This window comes from Poromitra crassiceps, assembly GCF_964638095.1.
Source record: "Poromitra crassiceps genome assembly, chromosome: 2".
In the NCBI taxonomy this organism is placed as follows: Eukaryota; Metazoa; Chordata; class Actinopteri; order Beryciformes; family Melamphaidae; genus Poromitra; species Poromitra crassiceps.
The window spans coordinates 118,776,982-118,791,865 of record NC_139624.1 but is presented as its reverse complement, the minus strand read 5'-3'; the positions used below and the strand labels follow the sequence as shown (position 1 = coordinate 118,791,865).

Here is a 14,884-nt window from a genome sequence, read left to right as displayed (position 1 = left end):
TACGTGCCTCGATTTGGGTGTCTGGGGGGGGGGGGGGGGGGGAGAGGTAGAGCTGAGTGTCGTCAGCATAGCAGTGATAAGAGAAGCCATGCGATGACATCACATGGCCAAGAGATCTGATATAGAGAAGGAATAGCAAGGGGCCCAGGACTGAGCCCTGGGGCACACCTGTGCTAAGAGTACAAGATCTGGATAGGGATCCTCGCCATAGAACCTGGTATGAGCGGTTAGAGAGATAGGAGGCAAACCAGGAGAGCATCACTGAGCATTGATGCACCGAGACCGTGCGCACCCAGTGCAGGGTCCCCACGGTCTCCAGAACGCGTTTCTGCCTCACTGCAGTGAGGCGTGCCCGCATGGACAGGGAATTCAGCTCCAGTCCCAGGAAGGTTGCAACCTGCCCAGGGACAAGGAAGCTCTTCTACCAATTTATTTAGAAACCCAGGGCCTGTAGGTGATCCGTCACCATTTTGGTGTGCGCGATGACAAGGTCCCTCGAGTCTGCCGCTATGAGCGCGTTGTCGAGGTAAACATATACGCGTATCCCCCTCAAGCGGAGGGGGGCTAACGCCATGTTCACGCAAACGGTAAAAATCCGGGGACTCAAGGACAGGCCAAAGGGCAGGATGCAAAACTCATAGGCTACACCCAGGAAGGAGAACCGAAGGAACTTCCTGTGTCTCTCTACTACGGGAATGTGAAAGAAGGCATCCTTCAGGTCGACGGAAGTAAAGAAGTCCCTAGGCCTGATCGCATTGAAAAGGCGAGGCAGAGAAAGCATGTGAAATGGCAATTTCCTCAGCGTCTTGTTCAGAGGCCTGAGGTCCAATATGGGCTGCATGTATCCGTCTTTCTTGCGCACAGCGAAATACCTGTGGTAAAACCCAGAGTGCCTCTCCGCCTCTGGTACGAGGCCACCCCCTTGGCCAATAGGGAGCAGACCTCCTCCCGCAAAATGGCCATGGAACCCTCGTCCTCTCGCGAAACAGGAATTCCATTGAAAGCAGGGGCGGGGGAGGGTACCTTCAGGGTACGCAAAATCCACGGGGTAGGGGAGCAGACTCGCTTCCAAACAGGGAGCCTGCTCGGCAATGATGGCCTCTCGCCGACAAATGGAGGTACAACACTGATACCGGTGACCAACCGGTGGCGTTTGCACAACGGGCCAGGCCCTGGTGGGCAGTGGTGCGTGAGCGGGCGCTTGCGTGACAGGCCAGGCCCCTCGAGGCAGTGGCCTGTCAGCCAGTCTGCGTCGTTGGCTCGACGCCCTGGCTGGGGGAGACTGTGTGTGTGTGTGGGGGGGGGGGGGGGGTAAAAAGTGCGAGGTGATGCTGGCACGCTGTGAGGCCCGAGAGGCGTTCGCAGTCAAGGGACACAGCAGAGACGTCCGCCGAGCGGGTTTCGCTGGCAAGGGTCACTCCAAAGGCAACGTCCTCTTGGGAGCTCCAGACCGAAGTGGGACCCTGAGTCCAAACGACGGTGGGCTTGAACCCCTCCTTCCCCGTGGGAGGCGACTAGGTACCCTGGCGACTAGGCCCCCTGACCCTACCCGCAGCAGCCGGCCTCTGCCGCTGCTGATTCGGGCCGCGCTGCTGCTGCCGCCGTTGCTGCGCATGCGTCAGCGGGCGTGGCATGCAAGCCGGTCCGGTAGGCGGACAACTGGGCTGGTCTTCCCCCGCACTGAGAGGCCCTGCACTCCCGCGGGCAGGCCTCTCTCGGGATCGCGGTGAGCGGGAGGAGCCAGACGAGGAGCCAGACGTCTCCGTCCCTGAGAGGGCGCCGGTCGTTGGGCCGGTCATTGCCGGCGAGGCAAGAGGGACCTCATGGCCTGCGAGTCCTGAAGCTGCCTCTCGAACTGGTGGGCCAGGTTCTCCACCGATGGTCCAAAAAGGCCGGAGGTGGAGATGAGCGCGTTGAGCAGCTCCTTCTTCTCCCACTCCGAGACCTGCGTCAGGCCGAGCCACAGGTGGCGATGAGTCACGACCGAGAAGGCTGCAATCTTCCCCACGTCCTGTGCCACGCAGTCCAGCAAGCGGAGCGCATAATTGGTGACCATGCGGAGCTCCGTATAGGTCTCCTGGGTGGTGTTGCCCTGCAAGTCGGCCAGGAGGGCTGGGTGGGGGACCTAGCCTGGTGGGAGGTGCTCCATGAGCCCTTCACTAGGGCCCGCACGTCCTGGCATTGTGGCATGTGACGTTGCGGTGCGACTGTCGGAGCCTGGAAAAAACGTCCCTGAAGCAGGGAGCTTGGAGGTGGAGGGAGGGTTAGCCCACTCGATGGCGAGCTTAGCTACGGCCCTGGCTAAAACCTCCCTATACTGCCTCTGATAGGCCTCACCTCCCAGGTTTTCAGCAGGCGGTAGGGCCTGCTCAAGCTCCTCCGGGTCCGCCCCCTCATACTGAGGCGCATCTGCCTCGTCCCCACCCATGTCCGGGTGAAGCTAAGCAAGAGGGCTAGGCTATGTGTTAACAGAGGCTAGCGGGAGAAAGCTAGCTAAGTCCGTGTCAGGTAGCCACGGCCGTCTAAGCGGCAACACGTGAAACAAGCAGCACTTAGCTTTTCTTGCTCTTTGAGAGCCGGTGTTTGCCACCCGAAGTGAAGGTAGTCCGGGGCTGGAGATGACTCGACAGCCGACGTTTCCCATCTGTTTGGTTTTGCGACAGTGGGTGAGTAAGATCAACCTTGGCTGATAGAGCTAAGGTTTGGAACGTTACATGAAGCTAATGCTAGGTCTCAGGGATAGAAAGTGCGACTGTACAGCGGGGCTGAATGCGCACAAAGTAGCCTCAGCCGGTCTGCGCAGGTCGTGTCTCAGACACGTGGGCGGTTGCGGGTGGCTGCGCCAATGACGGGCTGAGGTTTGCCAGGATGGCTTGAGGGACGCCTGGGTGGTTTTAAAGGTTTTTTTCAGAGGTAAAAAGAAAGGCATTCAGTTCAGCGCCGGTAGGCGGGCTTCAGCATATGTGAGAATCCGAAGTTCGAAATGAAGTAAAACCAGTGTCATTCTTCTCATCTTTAATTGGATAAAATCAGACTAGTGGGAATATGACTCTCTGTCCAATCAAATGAACCGTGACCAACCCCCCCCCCCCCGCTCTATTTAATGGCCTTTAAAATGACAGTGATTTTAACAGAAAGCAATGAACCACAATGTAGGTTAATGCCTCCATCTTCAGCAGTAGAGAGCACTATTGCTGCTCCATGTTAAAATGCCCATCTTTACAACAGGATTAAACATGTTTACAGCCTGGTTCAAAACATAGTTTTGGGCTCTATAGCTAATTTCACCTTTCATAACAACTGTATTTTTTATATAACTCACCCATTTAGAGTCAAATAGATGATAGAAAAGACTATGTTTTTGGCATGACTGACAGGTGACCTGTCTAGTGATCACACAGCTTGCTGATGACAGACCAATAGCAGGCAGCGCTGCAGTGCTCTGGGAAAGCCCTGGTCTCACATCGTCTCGCGTGAGCTGTGCGAGAACCAAGATGGTGCCGGCCAAAATGCCAAACTAAAGGCTTCATAACATGAGTCCACAAATCAATGGGTGATGTCACAGTGAGTCCGTCCATATATCTGTATCCGGTCTATGGTTAGAACCAGGGCCTAAAATGTACTTTTTTGTCCACCGACCAAATGGCTAGTGAATGTTCACATTTTACCAGCCACTCAATAGATTACCACTGTTTGTTTGTTTTTGGATGGTGAGTGAAGCAAATCTATCAGCCACTTTACTTTATTTTACCAGCAATTGGCTGGTGCAAATTTTGGACCCTGGTTAGAACATTATGCCAGTAAAGCCTTACGGCTGGATCCCACATGGCACGACGTATACGCGTTCCGGCTCCGACGCGGTCGTCAGAGCTGCTCGCGGGTATTTTAATCAACGAGTGTGATCCCACCAGGCACGCAACGGCGCGTATCAGAAGCATCCCAGAAGCGGCTCGGCACCCCACTCCGCTAAAGATACACGGCAGTTCTATTTTTCACGGATGATGCCTGGAAGCTGCGTCAAGCTGCACAGAGCAGATCGTTTAGCCCGGAAGTCAGACACAGCAACTGCACGAGAATCCGGTCGATTTTCATAATAAAACACTGTGTGCAAACCCAATACCAACTCCTTCTCCTTCTCCCCCCCTCCCCCTGTAGTCTTTCAAGTAGACGAAGAAATGCAAGAGTTCTCCTGCTAACAGGCACTGTATGACAAATAAAGAAATCATTTCAGCCTACTTACCCATGGTTGAAGCACAACAATCAAGGGAAAATGACCAAATCAAAAGCAAGTCAACGACAGACTGTGTTGTTTGTGTGTTGTGCTCTTTACATCCACCCCATTGTACACACAGTATCGCGCAATCTCGTAAATCCCATGCAATCTTGCATCCAGCTGCCAGGCAGCGCTTGGAAGAGCTCCGCTTCTGAAACGCGTGCTGTGGGGCATGTCGGCGTGCAGAGGACGGAGCAAAGCCGCCGCGCAGCCAGAACGCTGCGCAGACGGGCCTGGTGGGACCAAGGTGTTATGCTAACATTAATGCACTTTATTCAAAATGCTCATGGTGGCTGGTTAGTTTAGATGTTAAAGGAGCTATGTGTAATCCTGGAGAGGGATTGAAAACCCTAGACAAAAAGGAGTGAGCAGAATAGTTATAATAGACCTAAAAGGTGCACCACTAGGGATGCGCAATGATATCGGCACATCATCGTATTGTCCAATAAAGGCTTTCAAATGAAATATCGGCATAAGCCTGATATGACATTTCTGCCGATATCATCCAAGCCACTGTGTAAGTAGGATGAATCTTAGAATTTTGTTTGAAAGAAAATGTTACATTAAAAATAAATGATGTACACGCTGAATTACCGATAAGCAACGAACGCTATGTTAAGTTGACGGATTTTTTTAATTGGGTACAGCTCCATACAAGACAAGAAGAGCATGTGTTGAATTCAAACTAAACATCTGTCTTCAATAACAGCATGACGGCTGCCCCCCCACCCCTCCTTTAGAAGTGCAGGCGAAAACAAACATAAAAGCAAAAAGCTCAAAGAACAATAAACTTCTCTGCGTTCCAACTGATGTGGATGTATGTAATGTGGATGTGGATGTATGTAATGTGGATGTGGATGTATATAATGGCGATGGGAGAGACGGGGGGTGAAACACGGAGTAAAATGGTAAAAACGTGTGTGTGTGTTTATATGTACGCACATACTATATACTGTATGACAACTAAGTGACCGTTGAATTGAATGACTACTTATTGCTGATAACACTATTTGACGAACATATCTATTGATACAATATTGGTTTGGTATTTGGCAACATAGGTTCCTCCTCTCCGGCCATGCCAATAAAATCAGATTTGAAGTGAATATCAAATTGAATAAATTAAGTGAAAATTTGTTTTGCCTATTCACTAGGTGCAGATGTGATCTATGGCCACAAGGGGGCAGAGAGAGAGAGAGAGAGAGAGAGAGAGATTGCTTTCCATAATATCTACATTAAGAAGCTTTGTGTTGATGTTTGTCCAGGACATATTTTATCACACTATATGGAGCAACTGTCTGAGTCTGGTCTTACCCACTGTTTGTTTGTATGGTGACAATTGTTAGTGTGGTTTTTATTGTGTTTTTATGTTATGAGATTTCATGATGTTTGTCTTTTTATGATGTGTTTTTATTGTAAAACTCTGTCTGCGGACCAAGTTTCCCTCATGGGACAATAAAGCTTTTTCAATTGGTGCGGATGAGGTATGTAGAAAAGTTTTCTATTGTATTGTATTCTAATTGAATAGCCAAACAAAATGTAAGATGTCTATGCTGACTATTATATGTTAACCCAGTAATTTCCCATCCCACTTTCTGTCTCCAAAAGACAATTTTAAGACCTTTTGAATGCTATTTAGAATTTAATTTAATTTAAGACCAATTCAGCAACCAAAACAGAAAGAAAACAGCCTATTTGCGATTGAACATAGCTAATTAAAGTTGTAAACTCTAAATAAGCAGTATGAGAAAAGGGACATTAGGAAATTAAATGTTTAGGCACATGAAGTCCTAACCTGACGCTGCCAGTTTGTTTCCACATTACCATCTGGGAACCAGTCGCTCGGGCAACCGTTTCAAAGGGTCGGGCACTTAAAAAAAATACTTGGCAGGTGATTGGATGAGCCATCTGTCTATCACTTCTATTACGGGCTCGCTCTCGCTGGTGTCACACCAAATACATTATGAAATAGTAATGTAAAATTCAGAGACAGATAAGAGGCTGGTCTTACCCTTCCTCTGTCCTCCTACGATGCAGGCCTTGCTGGTGTCCACACAGGGCATCTCCACGCAGTTCTCCAGACGGCCACTGGGGGAGCAGCTGCATACCTCGTAGCAGCCAGTCGGACCCGTCCGCGTCGGGACCTGGATCAGAGCGTCCTGCTGCACCAGGAAGTCTGAGGCCTCTCCCAGTTTACAGCCTGAACACACACACACACACACACACACACACACACACACACACACACACACACACACACACACACACACACACACACACACACACACACACACACACTCAAAAACACGCACGTACAGAGAAGGAAAAAATATTTTTGGATTGAAACTGATGATCAAAAATTCAAAATAAGTATTCAGTGTTTCTTTTTCTTTTTTCTTTTTGTAAGGTGATCATCAATATCGGCCTTTTACATTGTCTAACCTTAACTCATTCGCCGCCACAGTTTTTCAGAAAAAGTCACTAGCCACCTCCAGGGTTTTTGATCATTTTCATTAATTTTCCAAGACCCACAGAATATTTTTTTCTATGACTACGTAAAGACTGAATATCCCAAAAGAAAGAAGAGAGCCTCGACTTTCATATGAAAATAAAAGTTTGATTCTACCTTCATGCGTTCTTTAGTTATCGACACCTGAATGTAGGTAGTTTTCACCAAAAACAGCGATCTCTGACCAGAAAGCGGAGGAAATGGCATTTTTGTAAATTAAGTCATCTTCACGGCTCCTGACCCGAATAAATGCCTTTGATGGCGGATACTGGCGGTGTTACACTCAACTATGAACCCCATAATGATTTTGTTTCCTCTTCTGGTCAAACTTGCCCGTGGGCACAGCTTTTACCGTAACACCGGTGTGAGAAAGAGATTCACCCGGCTATGAGAGAGGGGAGCCCGGGTCGCGCGTTCGTCTTGCGCGGGGTGACGACTGGTTGTCTTTGTAGCCTACTGTATGTCAGGAGCAATCTACCGGCTGAAATTTACACGGCATCAAGAGTTTAGGAACTGGATTACTATTTCCTGAGGACAAGTGACTTGTGGACGTGTTGCGTGCAGGTTGCGTGGTGCATGGTGAAAAAAGAAATCCTTCACGTTTGAGTGACAGGCTGCCCCCCCCCCACTGTAATGGAGTGCAATACCATATCGATAAAAGCTGCTGGACCAGCGTTTGAGCCATGCCATGGAGCTGTGCTATGGACCTTTTCTGATGGGAGATTGTTGCTTTTTTCTGCTTCCTGGTTTTGTTAGACAATCGTGGTCGATCCTGTACAACTTTAGACGTGCTGTACTATTTCACAAGGTGAGTAAGAGAGCCATCTATCACATGACGGTGAAAACACTTATTGCCGTCCGATGATGTCAATGGCAGGGAAGCGTTGTCTCTTAAATGACGTTCCATGACGCCAATGGCGGAGAATGAGTTAATGATATTCCAAATCATGCCAAGCAATCCCAGTGCTACTCTCATGCTTTTATATTACGGCATGTCTATTCGTACCCGGGTACAAATAGACAAATAGGTACCCCCTAAATCCATTTATGAAATAAAAAGAAAATGGCCAAATTTGGAGATATAAGGTTTCCACCCGACAGCAGCGATATGATATTACAAATGGTTTGATATGGTGATCATGAAGGCAGCTCATGAAGGCAGCTTACGTCTGAGCCAGTCTATCTGTTATCAGTGACCCTGTACAGTGAACCATGCTGAGAGAGAGGTGAACTGGGACAATGTGGGTCAGAGACGCTGTCCTTAAATGAATGGTGTGTGTGTGTGTGTGTGTGTGTGCGTGTGCGTGCGTGCGTGTGTGTGCATGTGTCTACGTTTGACTCTACTATTGTTATTAATATGTAACTGAGATGAAAATGTATGCGAGTACATTCAACTATTGATTGTCTGAATAAAGAGGCTAATGTGTTTTAAATGTTTTATTTCATGCATACTACAGACATTGTATTGGTAAATGGACTGCATTTATAAAGCGCTTTTATCCAAAGCACTTTACAATGTACCTACATTCACCCATTCACACACCGAAGGCGGCAAGCTGCCACGCAGGGTGCTGGCACAGCCATCGGGAGCAATTTGGGGTTTAGTGTCTTGCCCAAGGACACTTCGTCATGCGGACTGGAGGAGCCGGGGATCGAACCACCGGCCTTCTGGTTGGTGGACGACCTGCTCTACCTCCTCAGCCCTTTGTATTGATACAAAGCTGGTGTAAAATTGTCACAAAGCGCTTCACAAGTTACATAAAAAACATACAGTGACAGTTTGTTTTTCCCCAACTTTACCTTTTACCACAGTGGTGAATGCAAACTGGATGTTGAAAAATGTGGCAAATTGGTTTTCATCGTATCAATGCGCATGCAATGGTCCTTTTTGTCAAAATCACCATGGCAATAAGAAGACAGTTTGCCGTAGTCATTGACCGTCATAATGTGAATGCTGCATGAGATGTTGAATGTCTTGTTTTGTCTTACCTGGCACGCAGAAGTAGGGCTGGCAGTTGAGTTCGTCATGGCAACCCTTCCTGTTGACCTGGCACAGGTGGTTGCTGGGACAGGGGTTGGGGTTACATGGATGGATCACCTGCTCCACGATGCTGTCCCCTAAGGAACTGGGGGCTGGAATGGAGAGAATATAATGATATCATATATTAGAGTATTTCCTGTAGGTCAGAACATGTGCACTCATTAGTTGGATTTATATGGAGTCTAAGCTAGAAAGCAGGCAAAAAGAGAATTTCCATACAGGGAACAGTAAAAAAGTATGTGATATTATATCGTACTTATTGAGCTTCTGATCCAAGAACTAAAAGTATGCGACAGCAACACAAGTTTCAATACATTTTGAGGATGCAACATTTATCATAATAATGACAACAACATAGACATGTGTGTTTGAGTTATGATGCGTTGAACAATTACATTAAGGCTTATTTACCATCTGTAAGGAAGCTACTTTGGTCAAATCTTACTATTCAATAGTAGGAGACACGCTGCTGTAAGGTATCAGAGCTTGTAATCTCATCAAAGCCACTTTTAACTTTCTGTTTTTCTGACCATTGTTTTGAAAGATGTGTATGATGTATGTACAGAGTGACTCACTGAGGAATTTGTGTATGTTGTACTGTACAGAGTGACTCACTGAGGTATCTGTGTATGCTGTGCTGTACAGGGTGACTCACTGAGGAATGTGTGTATGTTGTACTGTACAGAGTGACTCACTGAGGTATATGTGTATGCTGTGCTGTACAGGGTGACTCACTGAGGTATCTGTGTATGCTGTACTGTACAGAGTGACTCACTGAGGTAACTGTGTATGCAGTACTGTACAGGGTGACTCACTAAGGTATCTGTGGAGGGGGATGCAGCGCTCGGGGTCATCGATGGGCGACAGCAGCTCACAGATCCTCTCTGCCGTCTGTCCGTCATGGAAACGCTTCCTGTCTCCACACTGGGTCAGGATGTCCACACAGTCTGACCTGAGGTCAGGACAACAGACAGGACATTCAGTCTGACCTGAGGTCAGGACAACAGACCGGACATTCAGTCTGACCTGAGGTCAGGACAGGACAACAATTTTGTCCTGTCCTGTCCTGTCCAATTTTGTTATCAAAATTGAATTTTTTTGTTGCTCAAACCCAGGTAGGGTGACACTTCCTGTTGGTAGGGACCGCAACTCGGGTGTTTCTGTTTTCCACTAGGGGGATCTAAAGTCTATTTCTTGAAAAAATTATTTTTTTCATTTTTTACACTAGTACACCATAGCTAATTTGAACTATCCATTCTATATAAAATGAAGACGTTTTGGGGTCATTAAATACGTTAATCTTGTTAAATAAAACTCAAGTTGTTTTAGTACCTGGAAACGAGGAGAACAAAGGCTCACTCTTGTATTTGCATACAGAGTTTCGATTGGCTATTCGGCTTTTGTTTACATCGGAGTAGCCACGCGATCCTTTGTTTCCCCCTCCCACGCCACTGCCAGTCGTCTCTCTGGCATGGTCTGCAGATAGCTCCCTGATTAACCCAGAAGAACATTGACGAATGCTGAAAGGCGTCTGTGCGGATTAACTTTTCTAAACTTTATTTGCGAGTATACTGCCGAACACCGCGCCACTTTCCTGACAGAACATGAAGGACGCGCAGAATTTACAAGGAATGCCTCATTGCCACCCAACAACTGTAACGTTAGTGTTTCCCGTGAGATGATCTTGTTGGGGTGAGTTTCATAATTCTAACAACATGTCTGTGCATGCGTGTGAGTGTTTGTCCGTCTGTCTAACTGTCTGTCTGTCTGTCTTGTGTGTTTATCACCAAACAAATTTGTGGATGGCTCTCTGGCTAACGTTAGCAAATGCCCTAAAATAAAAAGTGACATTTAATCCGTTGTAAGCGCACAGAGAAGCCATTTTGGCCTGTTTTTGTTGTTGCTCTCATTGGCCAGGAGATGTTTTCACGCCAAAATGGTGGTAGCGCTATTGTCTAAATTAAAGCATACAGTTGTCGACTCTTGTCTTCAATACTCTTTGATAGCTAGCTTGAGCTAGCCGGTTGCTAGCCTTAGGCTGTGCCCAGAAAATGGCCATGTCAGAAAATGGACAGAATTATAAACCGATATGCTAGCGCTATGTCCATTGCGGTGTTTTTGAGATCACCTGGGAATGCGCTGCACGCACACTGTAGTCAGGAGGACATGAGAACATGGTAGTAAGGATGCAAGTATTGCATCTATTTAACCCAGTATGCCTGGAATCTGCTTACCTCCAACTCAAATCAAGGGCCCCTAAACTGACAAAAATTAGACCATAGACCCCCATTTCATAAGATATTTTAGATGTTTTATTACAGAAATGCATGAAACCCATGACCACCTATCGTTTTGTTACTTGTGGATCGAATTATAGGTTCTCAAAGTGGGGGGGGGGGGTCCCCAGCAATATATATATATATATATATATATATATATATATATATATATATATATATATTGCTGGGGACCCCCCCACTTTGAGAACCCCTAACTTAAGAGAAGTGTTTTTTTGTTTTGTTTTTGTCACTGGGTTGTTGTATTTTCCCCCAAGTCTCTGTGTACATTAACAAAGCTATGAAGTGACAGCAACGACATCTGACTGACATACAGTTATCCTCTTAAACTCCACCATGAAATTTGGAAAGCCCTCGTGGCTGAGTGGTTAAAGCCGCTTGCTTTGCAATCAGAAGTTCAGTGGTTCGAATCCACCACTGGGTTTTAGCAATCTCTGTCCCAGCCGGGACCATGTAACTACATATGACCTACAGTTGAAAAGATTCACTCCACTTTACAGGTCCGGTACCATGTAACTACATATGAACTACAGTTGAACAGACTCACTCCACTTTACAGGTCCGGTACCATGTAACTACATATGAACTACAGTTGAACAGTCTCACTCCACTTTACAGGTCCGGTACCATGTAACTACATATGAACTACAGATGAACAGACCCACTCCATTTTACAGGTCTGTTACAATGTAACTACATATGAACTACATTTGAACAGACTCACTCCATTTTACAGGTCTGTTACAATGTAACTACATATGAACTACAGTTGAACAGACTCATTCCATTTTACAGGTCTGTTACAATGTAACTACATATGAACGTAATTTAGAACTATTGGTAATTACTGTGTAATTACATTTGGTGTTCATGTGTAATTACAAATAGTTCATATGTAACTAGGGTACCTGTAAAATAAAGGGTAGGGGTACTTGAGCAGCTTGCAGGGGGTACTTGGAAAGATTTTGGATTACAATTTATTTCCAAAATGATGGGGGGAAATGATTTCAAGTCATTTCATAAACCCATTGTTAAAATGGCATGTGCACACTGCAACTAGTTTCCCCCGACAGGTGTCAATTGTTACATTACTGATAAATGGCTCAAAAACGCCCAGTTGCTGTCGCTCCAGATTCAGGTTTAGGGGAGCCTGGTTACAAAAGGAAAAAAGGAGTCCAAGCCCACACACCAGCAGTTCAGTGAAAAATATATTTTGTATGGATTTACTTGTACAAGATACAAGATACAATACAAGATACAAGATACTTTTATTGCCACACAACCAGGTTGGTGGTATTTAGTTTCAGTACAGTTTACTGTGAAGCTCTGCAAGAGACAGGACATACATGAATACATTTAACATTTAACATTTAACCCCTCTTCCCAACAATAAATACATAAATACAGCACACAAACAAGTCAAACAGTCCAACAGGTGTTTAGAGGGTGTGAGGCCTAAGGGGGGAGAGGAAGTGGGGGTCCGATAGAGTTCAGGGTTCGTATGGCTGTTGGGAAAAAGCTGTCCTTGAAGCGGGTGGTTTTGGGGTGGATGGACCTGAAGCGTCTGCCTGAGGGTAGAGGCTGGAACAGATGGTGTGCTGGGTGGGAGGGGTCCTTGGCAATTTTGCCTGCACGGGTGACGGTACGGGAGGTGAAGATGGAGTCCAGGGAGGGGAGGTCACAACCAATGATTTTGGAGGCCTTTTTGATGATGCGTTGAAGTTTGTTTATAAGGGATTTGTCGGCTGTGCCGAACCAGACTGTAATGGATGAGGTGAGGATGCTCTGGATTATTGCAGTATAGAAGCGGACCAGCAGGTGGCGTTTGACCCTGTACTTCCTCAGTTGTCTGAGGAAGTACAGTCGCTGTTGAGCCTTTTTCGTGATGGAGGTGATGTTGGTGTCCCAATTTAGGTTATTGTTTATGTGTGTGCCGAGGAATTTGAATGAGTCAGTTGGGGTTATGGGTTGGTCAGAGATTATTAGTGGGAGTTTGAGTGTCTTTTTTGCAGTCCTGAAGTCAATTGTTATTTCTTGTACGTCTGCAAATTACACTAAAAGTTATAGAACAAATTTAGGAGCATCATCAACAGGCATGAGTGAGGGGGTACTATTTTCACCTGTCAAAACAGCTCAAGGGGTACATGAGACAAAAAAGGTTGGGAACCACTGCTCTATAGCAGTGGTCCCCAACCACCGGGCCGCGCACCGGTACCGGCCCGCAACGCATTTGGTGCCGGTCCAGCCGTTTTATTTTATTTTATAAACATAGGCTATAATATTATAGGCTGTGTGTGTGGTAGTTGAAACATAGTTTCAAGTTGACATTTATTTATGTCTGTAGTTTAAACAAAAACATAAATACTGTAGGCTACATAAATGGAAATGTTTGATCATTAATATCTACTTTTAGAAATGATATAGGGTGAAATCAAATCACTGTGCATAATTGTGAAAGTGTCTTTATTGACAGATGAAAAGGCAGTTATTTACCCTTTGTCACCACCTGGTGAGTAAATATATGTAACTAAAACCATTAAAATTGACAACCGGTCCGCAACTTTTTTCCCCATGTATCTAACGGTCCTTGGCACAAAAAAGGTTGGGAACCCCTGTTCTAAGGCATGCCACCAAAATGAATTGGTCTCATGGGGGAAATTATGTGCAAAGAAAGGATGTACCAGCCCCAGCCCTCCCCAGGTTTCAATGTAGGGGATAAAAGCAACAGAGCCCTCCCTGCTCCCAAAGCAAAGCCAGCAGATAGACAGAGCCCTCCCTGCTCCCAAAGCAAAGCCAGCAGATAGACAGAGCCCTCCCTGCTCCCAAAGCAAAGCCAGTAGGTAGACAGAGCCTTCCCTGCTCCCAAAGCAAAGCCAGATAGACAGAGCCCTCCCTGCTCCCAAAGCAAAGCCAGAAGATAGACAGAGTACTCCTGCTCCAAAAGCAAAGCCAACAGATAGACAGAGTACTCCCTGCTCCCAAAGCAAAGCCAGTAGAGAGACAGTGCATGCCCTCCCTGCTCCCAAAGCAAAGCCAGTAGATAGACAATGCCTGCTCCTTAAGCAAAGCCAGTAGATAGACAGTGCCTGCTCCCAAAGCAAAGCCAGTAGATAGACAGAGCCTTCCCTGCTCCCAAAGCAAAGCCAGCAGATAGACAGAGCCTTCCCTGCTCCCAAAGCAAAGCCAGCAGATAGACATAGCCCTCCCTGCTCCCAAAGGAAAGCCAGCAGATAGACAGAGCCCTCCCTGCTCCCAAAGCAAAGCCAGTAGCTCCCAAAGCAAAGCCAGATAGACAGAGCCCTCCCTGCTCCCAAAGCAAAGCCAGAAGATAGACAGAGTACTCCCTGCTCCCAAAGCAAAGCCAGTAGATAGACAGTGCCCTCCCTGCTCCCAAAACAAAGCCAGTAGATAGACAGTGCCCTCCCTGCTCCCAAAGCAAAGCCAGTAGATAGACAGTGCCCTCCCGGCTCCCAAAGCAAAGCCAGCAGATAGACAGAGCCCTCCCTGCTCCCAAAGCAAAGCCAGCAGATAGACAGAGCCCTCCCTGCTCCCAAAGCAAAGCCAGCAGATATATTGCTGAACTGTGTATGCTGCTTCACATCTCTGACACTGTGTCCTTGTTAATCTCGACTTTGGAACAGGGTGCTATTCAGCACCCATGCTATACAGTAAGTGAACCTGTTATGAAAAAAGTAAAATGTTCACCCCCATTATTCAATAACACCTACCGTACTACACACCTGTTGCTTTTATTATTAGCTATG

The 14,884-nt window shown here is 46.7% G+C and overlaps 1 protein-coding gene across 1 annotated transcript in view; it reads right to left on the bottom strand.

Moving 5' to 3' along the window:
• The window catches only part of reck (reversion-inducing-cysteine-rich protein with kazal motifs), a gene marked incomplete at its 3' end in the record, with an annotated part of 253,151 nt that overhangs the window by 41,472 nt on the left and 196,795 nt on the right, over positions 1-14,884 (bottom strand). The window contains exons 12-14 of the mRNA XM_083631915.1: positions 9,639-9,775; positions 8,772-8,915; positions 6,285-6,473 (exon numbers count right to left, since the gene is read on the bottom strand). Coding sequence (XP_083488041.1) covers positions 6,285-6,473; positions 8,772-8,915; positions 9,639-9,775 — 470 coding nt within the window. The remainder of the gene's footprint in view (positions 1-6,284; positions 6,474-8,771; positions 8,916-9,638; positions 9,776-14,884) is intronic.